The sequence below is a fragment of the Balaenoptera ricei genome, chromosome 12 (genome assembly GCF_028023285.1).
Source record: "Balaenoptera ricei isolate mBalRic1 chromosome 12, mBalRic1.hap2, whole genome shotgun sequence".
NCBI lineage: Eukaryota > Metazoa > Chordata > Mammalia > Artiodactyla > Balaenopteridae > Balaenoptera > Balaenoptera ricei.
In genome coordinates, this window is record NC_082650.1 from 61,938,419 (window position 1) to 61,956,086 (window position 17,668).

The following is a 17,668-nucleotide window of genomic DNA, read 5'->3' on the forward strand; positions in this document are numbered from 1 at the left end:
CTGACATTCTGACATTTTTTGCTATGGGAATTACCCTGTACATTATTAAGATGTTTAGCAGGATCCCTGGCCTCTACCCACTAGATGCCAATAGCACCCCCTATCCTGGTGACAATCAAAAATGATGCCAGATATTACACAATGTACCCTGAGGGCAAAATATCCCCCACTGAGAGTCACCCATCTAGAGCAACACTCACTTGGGGAGCACAGAGGCACTATACTGGCTGTAGCAATGCCTCCATTTCTGAACACATTTTTGGAACTAGTCACCTCTAATAGCTTCAGAGTCATGGAAGAAAGCTGGTCTCATTACTTCATAGACATACTCAATTCTTAGTATTTGAAAAGAAGGCATTTCCCAGGCTTCTCACCTCTCTCATTCTTTGCTTTGAAGATCCTTTTGACGGTTTCCTCGGAGGATGATGAAGACTTGCCTCCACTGAGAATATTCAAAGGAATGCCCTGCATTTTCTTATTGACTGCCCCCTCAGTTCTGGGAATGTGCCAGGCTACTTCCTGCCTGAGGGCATTTCCCCATGTCTTTCCCACCCTTCAAATCTCAGGTCATAGAGCACTTCTTCAGGAAGGTACTACCTCATTCTATCAATCTTTCAAAGCACTTTTCACAATTATATTTGTGCTGTTACTGGTGTGATCTGTTTAATATCTGTTTCCCCCATAGAATATATATTTCATGAGAGCAGGAACCTTATTTGTTTTATTCACTGCTGGATCCTCTGTACCAATAAATATCTGTTAAATAAGTACTAAAGTAAAACCTTCTGAGTATTTTAAGAATACATATTATACACCCTAAAGTGATTGCTTTAAAGGGGACAATAATCATATATATGTATAGTTTTCTGATTATTTTTTAAATTATATACCTTTAGAGAAGTCTACTTTTTGTTTGAGGGAGGTTAGTGTCCTAAATAAGAAAAAGATAAAAAGTAGTATCAAAGAATCCTTAAACATATGTAGGTTTGGCCAGTAACTATATCTCAGTGGTTAGCCCTTGTGCTACCATACTAAACACACACACTCTCAGATTGGTTTGCTTAATTCTTCAAATACACACTGAGCCCCCTCCCTGTGCTTGGTCCTAGAATGTGCGGTGTGAGGATTTCAAGTCACACATGTCTCGCTACGCAAGCAAAGACGTATCCTACAGGACCAACCTGAGGAAGCGTTCAGACGGCATTCTCCAGCTGGGTTCCTCAGGGTCTCAGCCTCAGAAGTTTGCAAAGGAGTCGGCAAGCATTCCAGCTGAATAAAAAAAAACAAGAAAGAAAAGCACAGTGAGCTAAATGCAAAAAAGCACACTCTGGGCCTTAATGATGCTAATGCTTTAGAATGCTAAGGAGGCACCTTGGAGAGTTTTATCATCCAGATATAACAATCTGACTGAAAGCTCTTATAATAGGCAATGGTTTGGAATGTTTCTAATTTTTAAAGTTTTTTCACCTTACTGGAACTTCAGGGACTAAGAAGTCAAAATGTATTTGAGAACCAAAAATAGCTAAAGTAAGAGTTACAGTAAAAATTAAAACATCAGACAGCCAAAAGGAAAAATTAAGATTTGATAAAATACTGCCACGATTTATGTCAGAGAATGTTTTGCCTATGTTCTCTTCTAGGAGTTTTACTGTGTCATGTCTTATATTTAAGTCTTTAAGCCATTTTGAGTTTATTTTTGTGTATGGTGTGAGGGAGTGTTCTAACTTCACTGATTTACATGTGGCTGTCCAGCTTTCCCAACAGCAGTTACTGTAGAAATAAAAACAAAAATAAACAAATGGGACCTAATCAAACAAGCTTTTGCACAGCAAAGGAAACCATAAATAAAACAAAAAGACAACCTGCAGACTGGGAGAAAATATTTGCAAAGAATGTGACCAACAAGGGCTTAACTTCCAAAATACACAAACAGCTCATGCAGCTCAATATCAAAAAAACAAACAACCTTATCAAAAAATGAGAAGAAGACCTCAATAGACCTTTCTCCAAAGAAGACATACAGATGGCCAACAGGCACATGAAAAGATGCTTGACATTGCTAATTATTAGAGAAATGCAAATCAAAACTACAATGAGGTATCTATCACCTCACACTGGATAGAACAGCCATCATCAAAATGTCTACAAATAATAAATGCTAGAGAGGGTGTGGAGAAAAGGGTACCCTTCTATACTGTTGATGGGAATGTAAATTGGTGCAGCCACTATAGAAAACAGCATGGAGGTTCCTGAAAAAACTAAAAATAGAGCTACCATTTGATCCAGCAATCCCACTCCTGGGCATATATCCAGAAAAGCGAAAAACTCTAATTCGAAAAGATACATGCACCCCAATGTTCATAACAGCATTATTTACAGTAGCCAAGACATGAAAGCAACCTAAGTGTCCATCAACAGAGGAATGGATAAAGAAGATGCGGTATATATATACAATGGAATATTTCTCAGCCATAAAAAAGAATGAAATGTTGCCATTTGCAGCAACATGGATGGACCTAGAGATTATCATACTAAGTGAAGTAAGTCAGACAGAGGAAGACAAATATTCTATGATATCACTTATATGTGGAATCTAAAAAAATAATACAAATGAACTTATTTACAAAACAGATTCACACTACTATTGATATATATAAAATACATAAACAACAAGGATTTACTGTATAGCACAGGGAACGTATATTCAATATCTTGTAATAACCTATAATGGAAAAGAATCTGAAAAAGAATATAAACATTATCTATCTATATCTATCTATCTATATATATATATATATAAAACATTGAATCACTTTGCTGTATACCTGAAACTATCACAATATTATAAATCAACTATATTTCAATTTTAAAATACTGATAAAATAAAGTTACAGAGGCTAAACCACAAATACTAGTTGACTTGTCCTTTAGTGAAGTTAAGTTAAAATCAACTACGTCTTGGGCATCTACAGAAAGACGATTTTCTATTCAAGGAGTGAATTTCTGAAAAATAGATAGAAAAATAACATATAGAAAGGATGAAAATTATAAGGAAATGGAAAACAGATTTTTACAGGAGCTTTAGGATTAGCATAATTGGAAATACTTAATTGGATGAAGTTGTCAGGCTTTAAATCACTCCTTGGCTATATATTCATTCAATCTCACACTCCGCACCCCAGCCTTTGTTTTCAATCATTGTTGTAACTCTAAACAGAGAAGTAAATTATTTGAAAAGTCTGGGACGTGCTCCATGACTATGCTTTACAACTCTCATTACAGGGTCTAGCTCCCATTTTCCAACACACCCAAGGAGCAAAATTAATTCCAATTTGGATAAACAGGCTTAAACAGGCTCTCTTCTAAGTTTCATTTTGAAAAGCAATACAGTGTAAAAACACTTATGAAAGGAATGTGTAAAGCTGTGCCTATTTCTGCTGATTTGTATAAAAGAGAGACCTATGATTTCCAATCTAACTAATATATAGTATTTGTTACACTGTATCCAAACCCTCATACTATAGTAATTCACATAGATATATCAATAATTTGCTGAGAATTCCACTGTTACCGAATAGATTGTTTCAAACATTTTTCATACATTTATACTTATTTCTTGCTTCCTTTTTTTAATTACTGAAAATAGTATATCTATACTTTCATTTATTTCTAATTTAAGTTTTGACAAATCTAAAAATGAGCATCATTTTCAATTGATCCATTACAACTGAGCAGTAAAAAGGATCAGAATAATTCAAGGCACGTTGTTTCATTAGCTAAGAGACTTTCTTAGCAACCTACCACTGCTACAGATTCCTTTCAGAAACTAGGTTATAAATTCCAGGCTCTTACTGCCTAACACAAACACTAACAGAGATGGACACTTGAGCATTAAGATGGCATAAGAATATTTATTATTACAGAGAGGTGAAAAAAAACCTTAATCTTTCGGAAAGTCTAATATTTTTAAATGCTCCCAATAACTAGGTGAATGTAGAATAAGAATCCTAAAAGTTAAAATAATCCAAAATTAAAGGACACTTTTACCTTGATATTTTTCAGACATTCCAAACATGACAATTAAAAATCTTAAGATAAATTCCCTTATTGTTTGGAGATCAACTCACTAAATTAGCTCTCCTCAGAAACTATCTAATTATAATCTGCTCCATTCTACAATGTTTAGTGAAATGAACACCATTTTAAAGGTGAGTTAAAATGAGTTAAAGGATGACTCAACCCCTGAATATTCATGTTATTTATTATTTACTATTTTTACTACATATTATTTACAACGTACTACATATATTTTATATAAATTGTATCACTGGATTATAACTTTCTTTTTGTATAAATAACACTTGTTTTTACATTTTGTTTATTAATTCTATTTTACATTTTAAGTTTCCCTTACATGAAGCACGTCTTTTGGCCAGCCAGACCTCTTTATCCTCTTGTCTCCTTGCACTTTTTCCTGTGCCTGGGATGTGGGTTCCTTCTCAGCTCAAGGCTCTTACCTTTTCCCACGAGCCCAAGGAAATCCAGGCCAGCCTCCTGCCTTTCCCCTCCTTGGAATCCAGAAATGGATTCAGCGCTGAGCCAACTTGGTGGGGCCATAGGAAGCAGAACAGTGGGGAAAAAAGGCTAGAGTCGCTCTCCAAGCATGTAGCTCTTAGGGCTGCTCACACCGCATTAGAGATATAATGACATTTAGCACAAGCCCTAAGGGTAGTGCTATGTGGGGCTGGGAGCATATGAGGTGGCTCTTTTTCTACGAATTGAGAGTGATCACCTTCAAGGTTCCTTTGTGACCATCTACAATTTTCTGAGCCTGTTGTTACCATGGAATCAAATCATCATATGATGAATTATAATTCATCTCAGCCCCCCACACCCATGGCCCTAAAACTATCAAGGCAACACATTCCTTTCCACCAAATTAGCCTTTGTGATCAGCTGTGCAAAGAGCATGCAACTCTGATCTGTCTGCTTCCACTTAGGGCACAATGCTCCTCCCAGCCTTGCCTCACTATAAGGACCAGCACTCCTGAGGTCTCAGATCTGCTCCCTTGGCCCACCTGTTCCCTAACCAGGGTCCACACGTGTCCCCTCAAGTCCTGGGCATCCATCATTCAGCCCAAGATCAAATGAAATCCCTGAGGACTAACCTTCACCATCAATGTTGCACAATTAGGGCAGAACTCGATATAGCTTGGTCAAAAATACCTCCAAAATTGTGGAGATTTTTTTTCACTGATTCATGAGATAAATCTTTCTTGAAGAACTACTTTATGCAAGACCTGGAGCTGCGTGCCTAGGATACAGTAATTAATACATGAGTTTTTCCTTTCACAGGGCTTGTAGTGGGCCACAGTGGACAGCAAGGAGTGGCTTGAGAGTATTTCAGCCTTCACAATCATCATTCATCTCTCTCAAAGCAACCCCAGGTAAGCATGCAGCCCAGAGCACAGCGTGCTCTGCTACGCAAACACAGCCTCAAGACCAGCTCCTAGCCCTCCCCTTCTAAACAAAAGGCTGCCCTTCAGTCCCATCCTGGCCCACTGCCAGTGCCTGTATAATTCATTCTTTAGTCATAATTGTGATAAGTGCAAGGGGCTCTAAGCACAGCTTCCTCATCTTAGAAATAGTAATACCCACCTCATAGAGTTGTTGTGAGGATTAAACAAATTGGAATTCTCAGAAGGTGCCTGTCACACAGTGTTAGTTGTTATTATTGTTGTTGTTCTAGTACTATTTATGATTTATTATCGTTTTACATAGCAGGAAACTTGGCCCATCCTGTGTGACCAGAAAAGGGGCTTCCTTGAGGATGTGACATCTGAGCTGATCTCTGAAAGATAATTATCAACTGGGTAAGGGGTGGGGAAAGGGATTCTGGGAGGCATCCTGGGCAGAGCCAACAGCCTGGGCAAAGGTCCTAAAGCAGAAAGAAGCAGGGCCTATCAGAGGCCAGAGGGCAGATCACACAAGCAGTGTTAAGAGTACTGCTTGGTCATTATCCTAAAACCAGTGGGACTCCACTGAAGGTTTTAAAGCAAGAGACTTGCACGATGCGATCTGCATTTAGAAAGATCACTCTGGTCGTAGTTTGGAAATTATTGGAAAGGTAGAAGAATTCCCAAAGGAACAAAAGGCAAACTTGGACTTCCCTAGTGGCACAGTGCTTAAGAATCCACTTGCCAATGCAGGGGACACGGGCTCAAGCCCTGGTCCTGGAAGATCCCACATGCCACGGAACAACTAAGCCCGTGCGCCACAACTACTGAGCCTGTGCTCCAGAACCCACGAGCCACAACTACTGAAGCCCGCGCGCCTAGAGCCCGTGCTCCGCAACAAGAGAAGCCACCGCAGTGAGAAGCCCGCGCACCACAACAAAGAGTAGCCCCCGCTCACCGCAACTAGAGAAAGCCCGCGCGCAGCAACAAAGCCCCAATGCAGCCAAAAATAAATAAATATTTAAAAAAAAAAAAAAGGCAACCTTGTACTCTTTGGCCCATTGTACAAGGGTAATCACCAGGTCACACGATCAACCTCTCCGCAACAGCAAAACCTCTCTGGCTTTTTGTCTGAGGGATGGCATCTACTTTCCCTCATCAGACATTTATCCTGACCAACCGTGCCAAGTACTTTTCTCCTGGGCCTTGTACCTGGCTGGCACTAACTCACTGGTTGGCTGAAATTAAATCCCCTGTTCAAATGGGCTCAACTCTCCCTTTCAGGGCTTGGTAAGTTTAGTGCTGGCGTCTAAGGAGAAACCTTAAGGTGGGAAGAAGGAGAGACCAAGTGTCAGATTTACCTGGCTTACTCGACCCTGGCCAGTGTCCTCACATGCATGAACTTGGTACTGTGAAAGAGTGACCACCTGTTCTTGTACCTGCCCAGCCTCCCACAAGGTTCTGTTGGTATCGAGCACCTCCCACCACCCAGCCTTAGCTGATGGGTCTAAGAGTCCGGGTGGAACCCAAGCTGAGCCAATCAGAGCCCTTCTCTGGGATTTGGAATTAGAACCACCAGTCTCCAGATCAGTTGTGCGGCTCACTTGCAAGTAGAAAACAATACAGGAACCGACAGAGATGGCTCCTTTTATACTAATCCTATCGTCATTAAAATTTTTATATTTTGTTCATCATCTTTGAAATATTACATTAAAATATTATTTATCTTGATCATCTAATTTTCTGATGCCCTCTTAAATCTTGCACCTCACTCCAGTCTCAACTCTGTCTTCTGCCATGTGGATTAGGAAACCAAGAAAACAATTCTGCAGGAAAAGAAACAGCAAAAGAAGCAAGTGTACAGAGAAAAAGTTAGAGGCAAGAGATGGAAAGAGAGGACATTCTCGATTTTCCATGCATTCTTGCCTCTGGGAGTACATGAAACAACCTAGATATTTATAACAAATTCCTTGTTTTATTTAGGCTAACTCAACTGAGGGTTAAAAGATTCCCAAGAAATTCAATTAGGGTCCTACCTAAGATTTTGTTTGTGAAGAAACGGGGGTGGGTGGGCAGCTCTGCTGCTTTAAAAACACACAGAGATGCACATATCCGCTTATTATGAGCTTATCTGAACACTTAACCACCGTTTAAACTTTAAATCTTGCTTCTATGAGAAAATGCACTCCAAGAACTCCCCCCGAAAATGAGGGTTTAGAAAACTAATGTTCACATTTCGATGACATTTAATGCTGTTTCCCCTAGATTCTTTAAAAGGCCAAGCTCCTGGAGACTCAATTTTAACTGCTTTTTTACACAAATTCATTAAGAAGAGGCAAAATAAAAGGTTTATGCCTGTGGCTTAGTGGTCAACCACCAAATATACAAAATATTATTTTGGTAAACAGAGAATTTACTGACTTCACTAAATAACATCCAAAGGCAAGAAATATATTTATTAAAATAGTTAAGAAAACATATGTTAAAATTTTAAGTATCTTTTGATCAGCTTTTTAGCTCAGCTTAATGAACTCGGGAAGGGGGTAGGGGATTTTCCTCTGCAGCAATAACTACTACAAAAGAACAAGGTAGGCAGAATTCTATTTATCAGAGTAGAGTTTGGCTGTGGTACTTCTCAAAAGATGTAATGTCCCCCAGAAGACTAGTAACACAAATATCAGTCTTTGTGGTTAACAATACAACCAAATAAATTCGGCTTCCAAACATAAAATAAAACACATATTTTATGAAATGGAGCCATGTTCACATATCAACTTGGTGACATGATAGGTGGCCCACCCTGAGCCACCCACGCTGGGCTAGTTACTTACCGTTTTCAAGTCTTTTTTTTGTTTCATTTTCTAAATATACAGATAATAGCACCTCATCACAGAGCTGTACGATACACGGAGCATACCTAGCTCAAAGACTGATACATCACAGGCTCTCAGTAAACATCAATGTGTCTCCTTTTATTATACGTACAAATGTGAATCACATAGTGATTTGCTTAGGTGATTGATAGGTATGTAGCTGAATTTTTACTTTTGTTTCATTTTTTTTGCTAATGTAGTTCACATGCTAAGTACTAATTTTTTTTTTAATGCCAAAATCATCAGCAACCCTCCCAGGACTGTTCTCAGTGCAATGATTCAGGCCCCTACTGTAAGCCCTCCAGAGGATGCTTGCACTCACCTCAGGAAACACAGCAAACATTTCTCAAAACTACAGCAATTCTTTCACATAATTGAAATTATTCACTGGCCTCACACTGAGGAAATGCTTGTTAGTGGAATTCCCTCTTTCACTGGTGAGTTTCTTTTCAAACATAACCTGTTTGGTATGTACGACTGATGAGGTTTAACCTTTATAGTTTTTATTTTTATTAAGATGCTTCAAGCTTGTCAGAGCTTCACCTAGACAAATTTTTGAAGTGAACATTAAAAATACAGTATTTTCAAAGAAAAAAATATCGTATTAAGCCGTAATAGTATGAAAGGGAAAAGAAAAAGTGTCTCATAGGTCAAACTTGATTACATGCAACGAAAGACCAGATAGACTAACGCAGGTTAACATGATCAACAAACATAAAATACTAAAAAATTAATTATTGGACGTATACTAATAGATGAGAAACTGGTTAATTCTTGCTATTCTCATATATTTGTTTAATAACGTTTCAGTATTACACTCCCTTTAAAAATACTTGATGATTTTTAAAAATATTAGTTATTCATGATCTCAGCAATTCATAGTAATTAAGGGGAAATAGCACCACGTTTTAAGCAGCGTTTTAAGCAGACAAAAGTAAAATGCAAGAGATATAGAGGTAGTTTGCAGGACGAAAGCCCAGAGATTTTTAAAAAATGAATTATAGGGATAAGTCTTGACCATGAAAAACTACTTACAGTAAATGATTCAATATACTTAAGGCTTGTTGATCCCAAACAACAAATTATATAAAATTAATATATCTTGAAAGGAAATGTTGCTTCTAAGCATAAAAGAATTAGAAAACATGCAATAGGTCCAATCATTATTTATTTATGTATTACATATGGTGATAATTTATCTTTAATTCTGATTATTTCATAAATTGGTGTATTTTTAACACCAGTAAATTAGTATATTTTAACACCGGTACATCATCATGTGTAATAAATGATATTAGTTATCCCTTTAGTCTGAAAGGCAAATATTCAAGGGTACCCCATGGCATACTTTCCCGTACGGAACATCATTCCTAAAGGTTAACAAGGATGCTTGCCCTTTCAGAGAGTGAAAACATCTAAGCTCTCCCTCCAAATAAAAAAGACGTGAGATGACTTTACTCTAACAGGAAAGGTCCAATGTGTAACTAAAGCACAGTTTACTACCTGAACAGAAATTTAGGCCAAAAGAACACAACTGTCCCATTCTTACAAAACTCTATAACCCTTTTAATATATAAGAAAAAAGACATAATCATTCCGAACATATTCCTGAGATCATAACACTAAAGCCTCTCTATTCAACAGCTGCTATTCTCTTTTAAGTTAAAATTTTAAATTATAACTAATAACCACTTTACCTACTACCATGAGCCATGTTTTCCTTTGAGTGCTATTATACTAAGAGGTACTTCACATGCATGATCTCATTTAATCCTCACAATAACCTGATGTAGAAGATATTATTATTTTCATTTTATTGATAAAGAACCTAGGGATAAGTAATTCACAAAAGGCACAGGACTAGGAACTGGTAGTGTCAGGGATCAAAACTGTTTCACTCCAAGGCTTGTACTCTTAATTATTCTGCTCTAATCCCAAATTTTATAATAAATCATAAAACTACTACTTTTGAAGACATACTAAAATCAAAATATATGGATTATGTGAAAATTACACAAGAAATATAGCAACTTCTTCTTAGCAATATAAGCCACAAATAGGTATATAATGATACCTATTTCTTATAATTCTATGAGAGGGGAAAAAAATCAGGAGGCAAAAGGTTAAATATCTTTTTGCAGCTGGATTTCACCAAAGGTCACCAGGACACACAGCCAGTATAAACTGGCCCAGCACAATAATCCCAGATAAACAGGCGTTTATAATAGGGAGAGAGCAAACTCTTTTTAAATTATGGAACACATGGAATCATCAACTGTTTTGAAGAGGGTGATATGAAACCACACGTCTCATAGTTAGGAAAGGAGAGCCAATATCCATGGAATCCATGAAAGCTCATGCAGCAGAGCTTCGAGGTCTTCTATACTATTCTATTTAACACTTTACATACTTGAAAGCACCTAGTATAGTGCTTGGTACACAGTGGTGCTCAATAAACATGAGTTTGACTCTCCTTCCTTGTCTCCTAGATAAAAAGACAGAGGGCACACTGTGCAAACGTATACATAAGAGCATAGCTGGAAGAGAAACTGAACGGGTTGGGTGACAGTCAGCCTCAGGTAGAATCTGACAAGATGAGATTAACAGGGCCCAAGAAATGCTTCTGTATTTCATTAAAAAAACAATTATCAAAATGGAGGAAGTGTAGCTTAACAGTCACATGAGGTTTTTTAAAAACCCTAAGAATTTGCACGACTATGAATAGTTGTTCTATTTTCAATAAATAAAGTATTTATATGTCAACAAGAGAAAGATGAATGACTCCACAGGAAATAATGGACAAAAAGCATAAATAGGTAAATCACCAAACTAGAGATATAAAGGAACAGTAAACATAAAAATGCTCACTCTGGTTAGTAATAAAAATGCAAACCATTCCAACCGTTAACAGCCAATTCCTTCTAATCACATTGGCAAAGAATGATGATGGCCAATGGGAGCAAGGAAAATGACACTCATATATGCAGGCAGGTATGTAAATTAGTACAGTCATTTCAGAAGGCAATTTGTAAATGTATCAAAGGCCTCAAAATGGGCAAACCCTTTGATCTAGAAATTCCACATCTAAAAATCTACCCTATGGAAATAATCAGAGAAGTGTACAAAAGTATATGTACAAGGGGGTTCACTGGAGTGTTGTTTATATGAGCAAAACATAGAAGCAATCTGTATGTTCAGGATGAATTAAATAGCGTATATCTTTCAATGAAGAACCAAGCAGTAATTCAAAATGACTCTGGAGAAATATACTTATTAACAAAACAAATACATATTTTAAGAGAGAAGTAATAAATCAATACGTATTGTATTATGTAAAACCACTTTTGTAAAAATCGTATTTTAGGTGTCAATAATTACTATCACCATGTGAAAGTTTTTTTAAATTTTGGTTACCTGTGTTTTCTAATGTTTCTACGATAAACTTGTACATTGTATGTGTGTAATTAAAAACAAGGGTAACAAGAAAAGGAAGTTTCGATTTGTGTCCTAAATCCAGCACTTACCAACCACGTAACTTGAGGCAAGTCAGTAAATTCCAAGCCTCAGTTTTTTCCTAAAGTTGGCATAATGATAAACTATACCTCTCATGGCCAGTGTAAGAATAAAACTAAAAGCAAAGGCACTCTGAAATTATAAAGTACTTGATAAACATTGGTTGTTATTACCAGTTGACAGAAAGTCCAATAAAAGACAACCCTACCAAGAAGCTGGGAAAATAAAAACTGACTCTCGGATGACGTTAAGAGAAATGTGACGGAATGCTAGTCCTCCTGCACCTGCACAGGTCATCCTGTGTGTGGCCGTGCAGCTGCTCCTCTGTCATGTTAAAGAGGAGGGCTGGCGAAGATGAAGATGATAGGACAACCTCTACCAAGCACTTGCTAAGTGTCTGGCATAGGAATTGCTTTCCATACCTCATTTAATCCATTGCATACTTTACTATCCTTTTTTATGGAGTAAAATATTAAAGCATAAAGAGGTCAATAATTTGTTAAAAGCCACACAACCAGTTAGTGGTGAAACCAAGCTTGGAACCAGGCTTAGCAGACTAACTCCAGAGTCCACATGTTCAGCACACTTAACACTAATGAAGGGAACATATTCCAGGCTGCAGTCACATCCTCAAGTGCTGAAAACATCAGCACCAAGAGCCACAGGCACCTAGTACCAGGGCCAGAGAAGCAAGGAAAAATCAACTTTCTCTGACTCAGTACAATGTTTCCAATAATCTAAGATGCCCAATGACCAAACAAGTAACTATGCAAAGTAATATCTCCCTCATTGGAAGTCAAAAATGGGACCATAACACATTCAAGGTTGTTCTGAAGGGACCTCAAATGGCCCTAGGCCTGCACGACCCATAGAAGCCAACAGCTGGGGATCAGTACCTGCAACCACCACTAGCTGGTGTCCCCCTCTGAGGTCCCCGCTATGGGCTGAACCGGGTCCCCCCCAAATTTACATGTTCAAGTCCTAACCCTCAGTCCCTTAGAATGTGACTATACTTGGAAACAGGGCCTTTAAAGCAGTAATTAAGGTAAAATGAGGTTATATGGGTGATCTCTAACCCGATATGACTGATGTCGTTATAAGAAGAGGAGATAGGACACATGCAGACAAAGAGGAAAGACCATGTGAGGACACAGCAAGAAGGCAGCCATCTATAAGACAAGGAGGGAGGCTTCAGAAGAAACTAACCCTGCCTACACCTTGATCTCAGACTTCTAACTTCCAGAACCAAGAAAAAATAAATTTCTAAGTCACCCAGTCTGTGGGGCTTTGTTATGGCAGCCCCTGCAAACTATACAGCCCCCAGGGGAGGGCATAGCCCAACAGGAGCAGGTCCTTGCCCTGGCTGCCCTCTGGCTATCACTCTGCTCCATGATTGAAATCAGTCTTTTCTAGCCACAGCTGACATGGCCTGCCAGTCTCCTCCAAGCTTCTGAGGCTCACAGGCTGTTCCAGGCCCGCTGACCACCCTACCTCCAGGTTTGGGATAACTGGTGCCTTGCTCAAAGCTGGATCACAGGTGACTCTAAGAAATGTCAGCCTCGGAGGACCCACGGGGCCTAGACAACTGCCTCTCCACCACCGCTCCCTTGAGCATCTGGCTCCTGGCTTTCACATATCCAATCAGGGCTCACTTTTGCTAAATCTCACCACTCTGAGAGGAAACTTCCTAGGGATATAGTTTGTTTGTTTTACAGGAGCGCTCTCCTTCCCAGGTTGCATAAGTGCTGCAGGGGCCCAAGCAGAGAGGGATGAGGTCCAGAGTGTGGAAGCACAGCCTGGTCATGTGCTGAAGCACCTGCCACCTCCCCGGACTCGGACTCTGAGGCCAAGCTATGTGCGCCTGTGAGCCTTCCACAAAACTTCAGGTGATTATTTTCCTCAGGTGGGCTTCCACCAAACTCCCATGGGTAACCCCACCAGTCTGTCGCTAACAACGGCAACTGTCTGCACCCTTTCCAAAGTAGTCCTGATCTAGATACACCCACACAGGGAAGGGGGAACACTGCCCATCTCCACATGCTGGGGGATGTGGAGACCAAGCCCCAGACAAGATACCTGGGTACTTGGCAGTCAAATGAATGCAGGCAAAAGCCCTTAACCATCTGATCATTTCAATGCTCTGCTTAAAACTGCTGTGATAAAAGTCAAATTCCTTAAATTGGTAACTCCACCAACATTTCCAGCCTTCTGTTCTACCACTTGATTTCTTGTTTCCTGGTCACAATCATACAGATCCACTCATCCACACTGAGCTATTCTCCCGCTTCAGGATACTGGTACCAATCATCTTCTCTGCCCAGAACTTTCTACGTCCTCTTTGCCTGGTTAGCTCCTATTCATCCTGCAAGTCCCAGATGTCACCTCCTCTGGGAAGCCTTCCCTAAAACCCCCCTAGGTCTGAGTTTGTTACTCTCCCACGAGCTCCAATAATACCTATACATTCACACGCACAGCATAATTAGCACTCTATGTAATTACTTGTTTGGGGAAAGGGGAGGCAGAATCTATTGGCTCAGCCTCATTTCCACCCCTAATCCCACCCCAAGACAGTAAGCTCTTTAAATAGGGTGACCATCCTGGGGTAGCCACAGTTTTGTCTATTTTCCCAGCGCAATTACTAATTGCACCCTCCATTTGTTTTCTTTGGTTTCCCAGTTTGGATCATAAATGATTTGGTCACCCTGTCTATATAGGCAAGATCCACATCTATCTTGCTCACTGTCTTGAACCCACGGACTACCATTATTCTCACAAAATCCCCAAAAGCAGAAAAAGCAAAAGTATGATGTATCTCTGTTTTAGAATGAAGAGCATGAGACTGTAATACCAGCTTATTTGCATATATTAAATCATAATGTTTTAGTTTATATTATCAAAATGCATGCCCCCCAAAAATTCTGCACTGAATATTAAAAGTTTCTCTAGTGACAACAAGGATGAAGTATCTAGTCACCCCCATGAATAGAGCTGGAGACCTTGGGAAGAACCAAACTAAAATATAATGTTTAAGTCAGTTCTTCCAGTCACATTAACACACCCCTTTTCAGCTCTTACTTTAATTTTTAGCTCCATCACTCCTCTATGAATAGAAACATAAAATGCTTGGATCAGTTACACAGTCTTGTCAAAATAACCTAACCTGCAATTATAACATCCTAAGGTGCTTTTTAAAAATGTTGCCATGAAAACTTTTTCATTAAAGAATTTCTTAGAGCTCCCAGACCACTGAAAATTAAACCATCCATTTGTATCTTTATAGATGACAAAATGTAGATCTTGAGTGTTTTGCTATATAAAAATTATCTGTATGACAACAACATTATTGTATGGAAAAAATCAATGTGCTACATTTATGTAATTATTTTATTTCATTAGAAAATTCTGTATAAAAAAGTTATTAATCAGCGAATGAACATTCTTCTCTGATTAATGATTGCCTTCTAACGAATAGAAAATATACAGTTTATAGTTCTCTAACCCATGATCTAGATGTAATCCTAACTCCATTTTCAAACAGAGAAACAGTCTTATTGTTAAATTTTAAACCATGGACTCTTCATTCATTCAGATATTTACTAAAGGCTTAATATATTTCCAGCAATCACTGAACAAGATGTGATGACAGACACGAAAGAATTAAAAATAGTCTCTGCCCTTCAAATAGCTTGTAATCTGCAAGTAAGGCATAACATCCACATTTGCATCACCCTAATAGTACAAGATATTCTGCATTTTCATCAACTGAGAGATTTACAATCTTTTTCTCATTTTAAAATTTCTAAAATTGAGGCTGTATCTTAAATCAATTGCTGATGTACTGAAAGGCTGATGTGTATCTTACATCTGCAAGAAGCATTAGAACTGGGGAAGCACCATAGTTCAAGAGCCTAAATAAGGACACTAGGATTACGTGCCATCTTACATTTAATTCTTACATTGATCTAGTATTATCAGAATTAAATGAGTCCATTTTTTTCAGAAGAAAAAGCAGAGGCCCAGCAAGCTGAAATGCTTGAGGTAAAAAAACTGGGAACTGGTGAAGCCGAGATTCAAATCCAGCTCTGTTACATTCTGCTGCATCACATCGCCCTACCAAAGGCAAGACGGATGTCGGTGAGAACAGTGGAGGAAGGTTAAGTGGAGGAGCACTGAAGGATGCAGAGAGAAAGGAGGAGGCTTTCCAGATGAAAAGTACAACACACTGAAAGTTATGGGGGCTTCCAAGTTATATTCTTGTAAAATAAGAACTCTGTACCATCTGGAGACGCAATGTAGACATGTATTCAGTCTGCCATCTTTAACAGGAAGCCCTTTCGGTAAGTTCTATTTTTATACCCATTTTCCTGATTAGGAAATCGAGGTTTAGAGAAATTAAGTAACTTCATGAAGGTCACACAACCAGTATGGGAGCCGGGGTGAAAACCTAGCTAGTCTATATCCAGACCCACTCTTTTCAACCAGTAAGCTATCCTGCATCTCCAGCTAGTACAGGGTTCTTATTTTACAAAAGTATAACTCAGAAGCCTCCATATCTTTGCATATGTTGCACCTCTGATCTGGAAAGCCTATAACAGACATGCTCATTCTCTCAGACAAAATAGTTGGTTTTCCATGAAAACACAGATCTGACCGGGCTGAATAACAAAGAATTCCTCCAACCATTCACTAAGCATCTTCTCTCTCACTCATTCAACGTTTAAACTGCATTTACCATACGCCAGGAATGCATATAAAGGAGTAAGATTAAAATGACTTTGTAAACCAAAATGTCTGGGTTTTTTTTTTTAACATGACAAGTGATAAAAGCTATCACTTCTTAAAGCATACATTTCTTTTTAAAAAGACACGTTAAGGTAGAAGAAAGGACGTGGGCATGAGGTTAAGTTCCTTCAGCTGAGTTGAGCTACTCCTTAACTGACATCTTAACTGTGAATTATAGGGGTAGGGACCATGCCCGGCTCATCTCTGTTAGAAGGAGCATTGTTCCCAGAAGACTTGCTAATAAATGAATTGTTTATAAATAGTTCTTGTTTAGGAAGTTAATGCACTTTTATCACAAATGCAGAAGTTCCAGACCTCTCCAAAAACACTTTTCCATGTCATTACAAAGGCACTCCAAGTCTTTTACAAAATATGCACATAATCCTAACCACTTCAAGATATCAAAACCAGAAAGATATCCAAATTTCAATTTCATTTAAAAAATTAGTGTCACTTTAAACCTTCAGTGCAACATTGAACAAAACTGTGATGTGACAGAGTCAATGGACATTTGGTTTGAGGGGTCAGGGAAAGCCTCCAAAGAAATGAACTTCACCTAAAACATCACTTAATCATACAAACAACAAAATACTAAAGCATATTCCCAAGTCAGAGACAAGAAAGTTTTCCACATTGTGTTTTGTGATTTGAGACATGTTTTGAATTGCTCCATGACTTTTTGGCATGAGTCAGAAGAGGAGGAGAGTGGATTCTGTTTTCTTGGCTCAGTCAATAGGCTTGGGTGGGCTCAACAAGTGGGAGGACAAATCTCAGAAGAGTGTGGAGGAGGTGGAGGGGAAAAAAAGGCTGTCAAATCCATCATGGTTGATATTTCACAATGACTGAAGTAGAATCCTTTCTTTATCAATCCTAATTTTCCCAATGCACAAAACCTAAGATCACATAATTTTTAAGAGTATTTTCTAATGGAGACAGTATTGCCCTTTGGTGATATTCTACCTATTTATAGGATATACTGTAATATACTGCTATATACTATTAGTGAAAACAACATCATATTTATGTCATGAAGAAAGCACACTA

General features: G+C 38.5%; 1 protein-coding gene across 5 annotated transcripts in view; it reads right to left on the reverse strand.

The window, feature by feature from the left end:
• Positions 1 to 17,668, reverse strand: part of KLHL32 (kelch like family member 32) — a 230,963-nt gene that overhangs the window by 185,257 nt on the left and 28,038 nt on the right. For all 5 annotated transcript variants that reach the window (XR_009506207.1, XM_059941554.1, XM_059941555.1 and 2 more), the window contains exon 2: positions 1,182 to 1,269. Coding sequence is in view for 4 of the 5 variants with exons in the window: in XM_059941554.1 (XP_059797537.1) it covers positions 1,182 to 1,204 (23 nt within the window). In the remaining variant the exon portion in view is untranslated. The remainder of the gene's footprint in view (positions 1 to 1,181; positions 1,270 to 17,668) is intronic.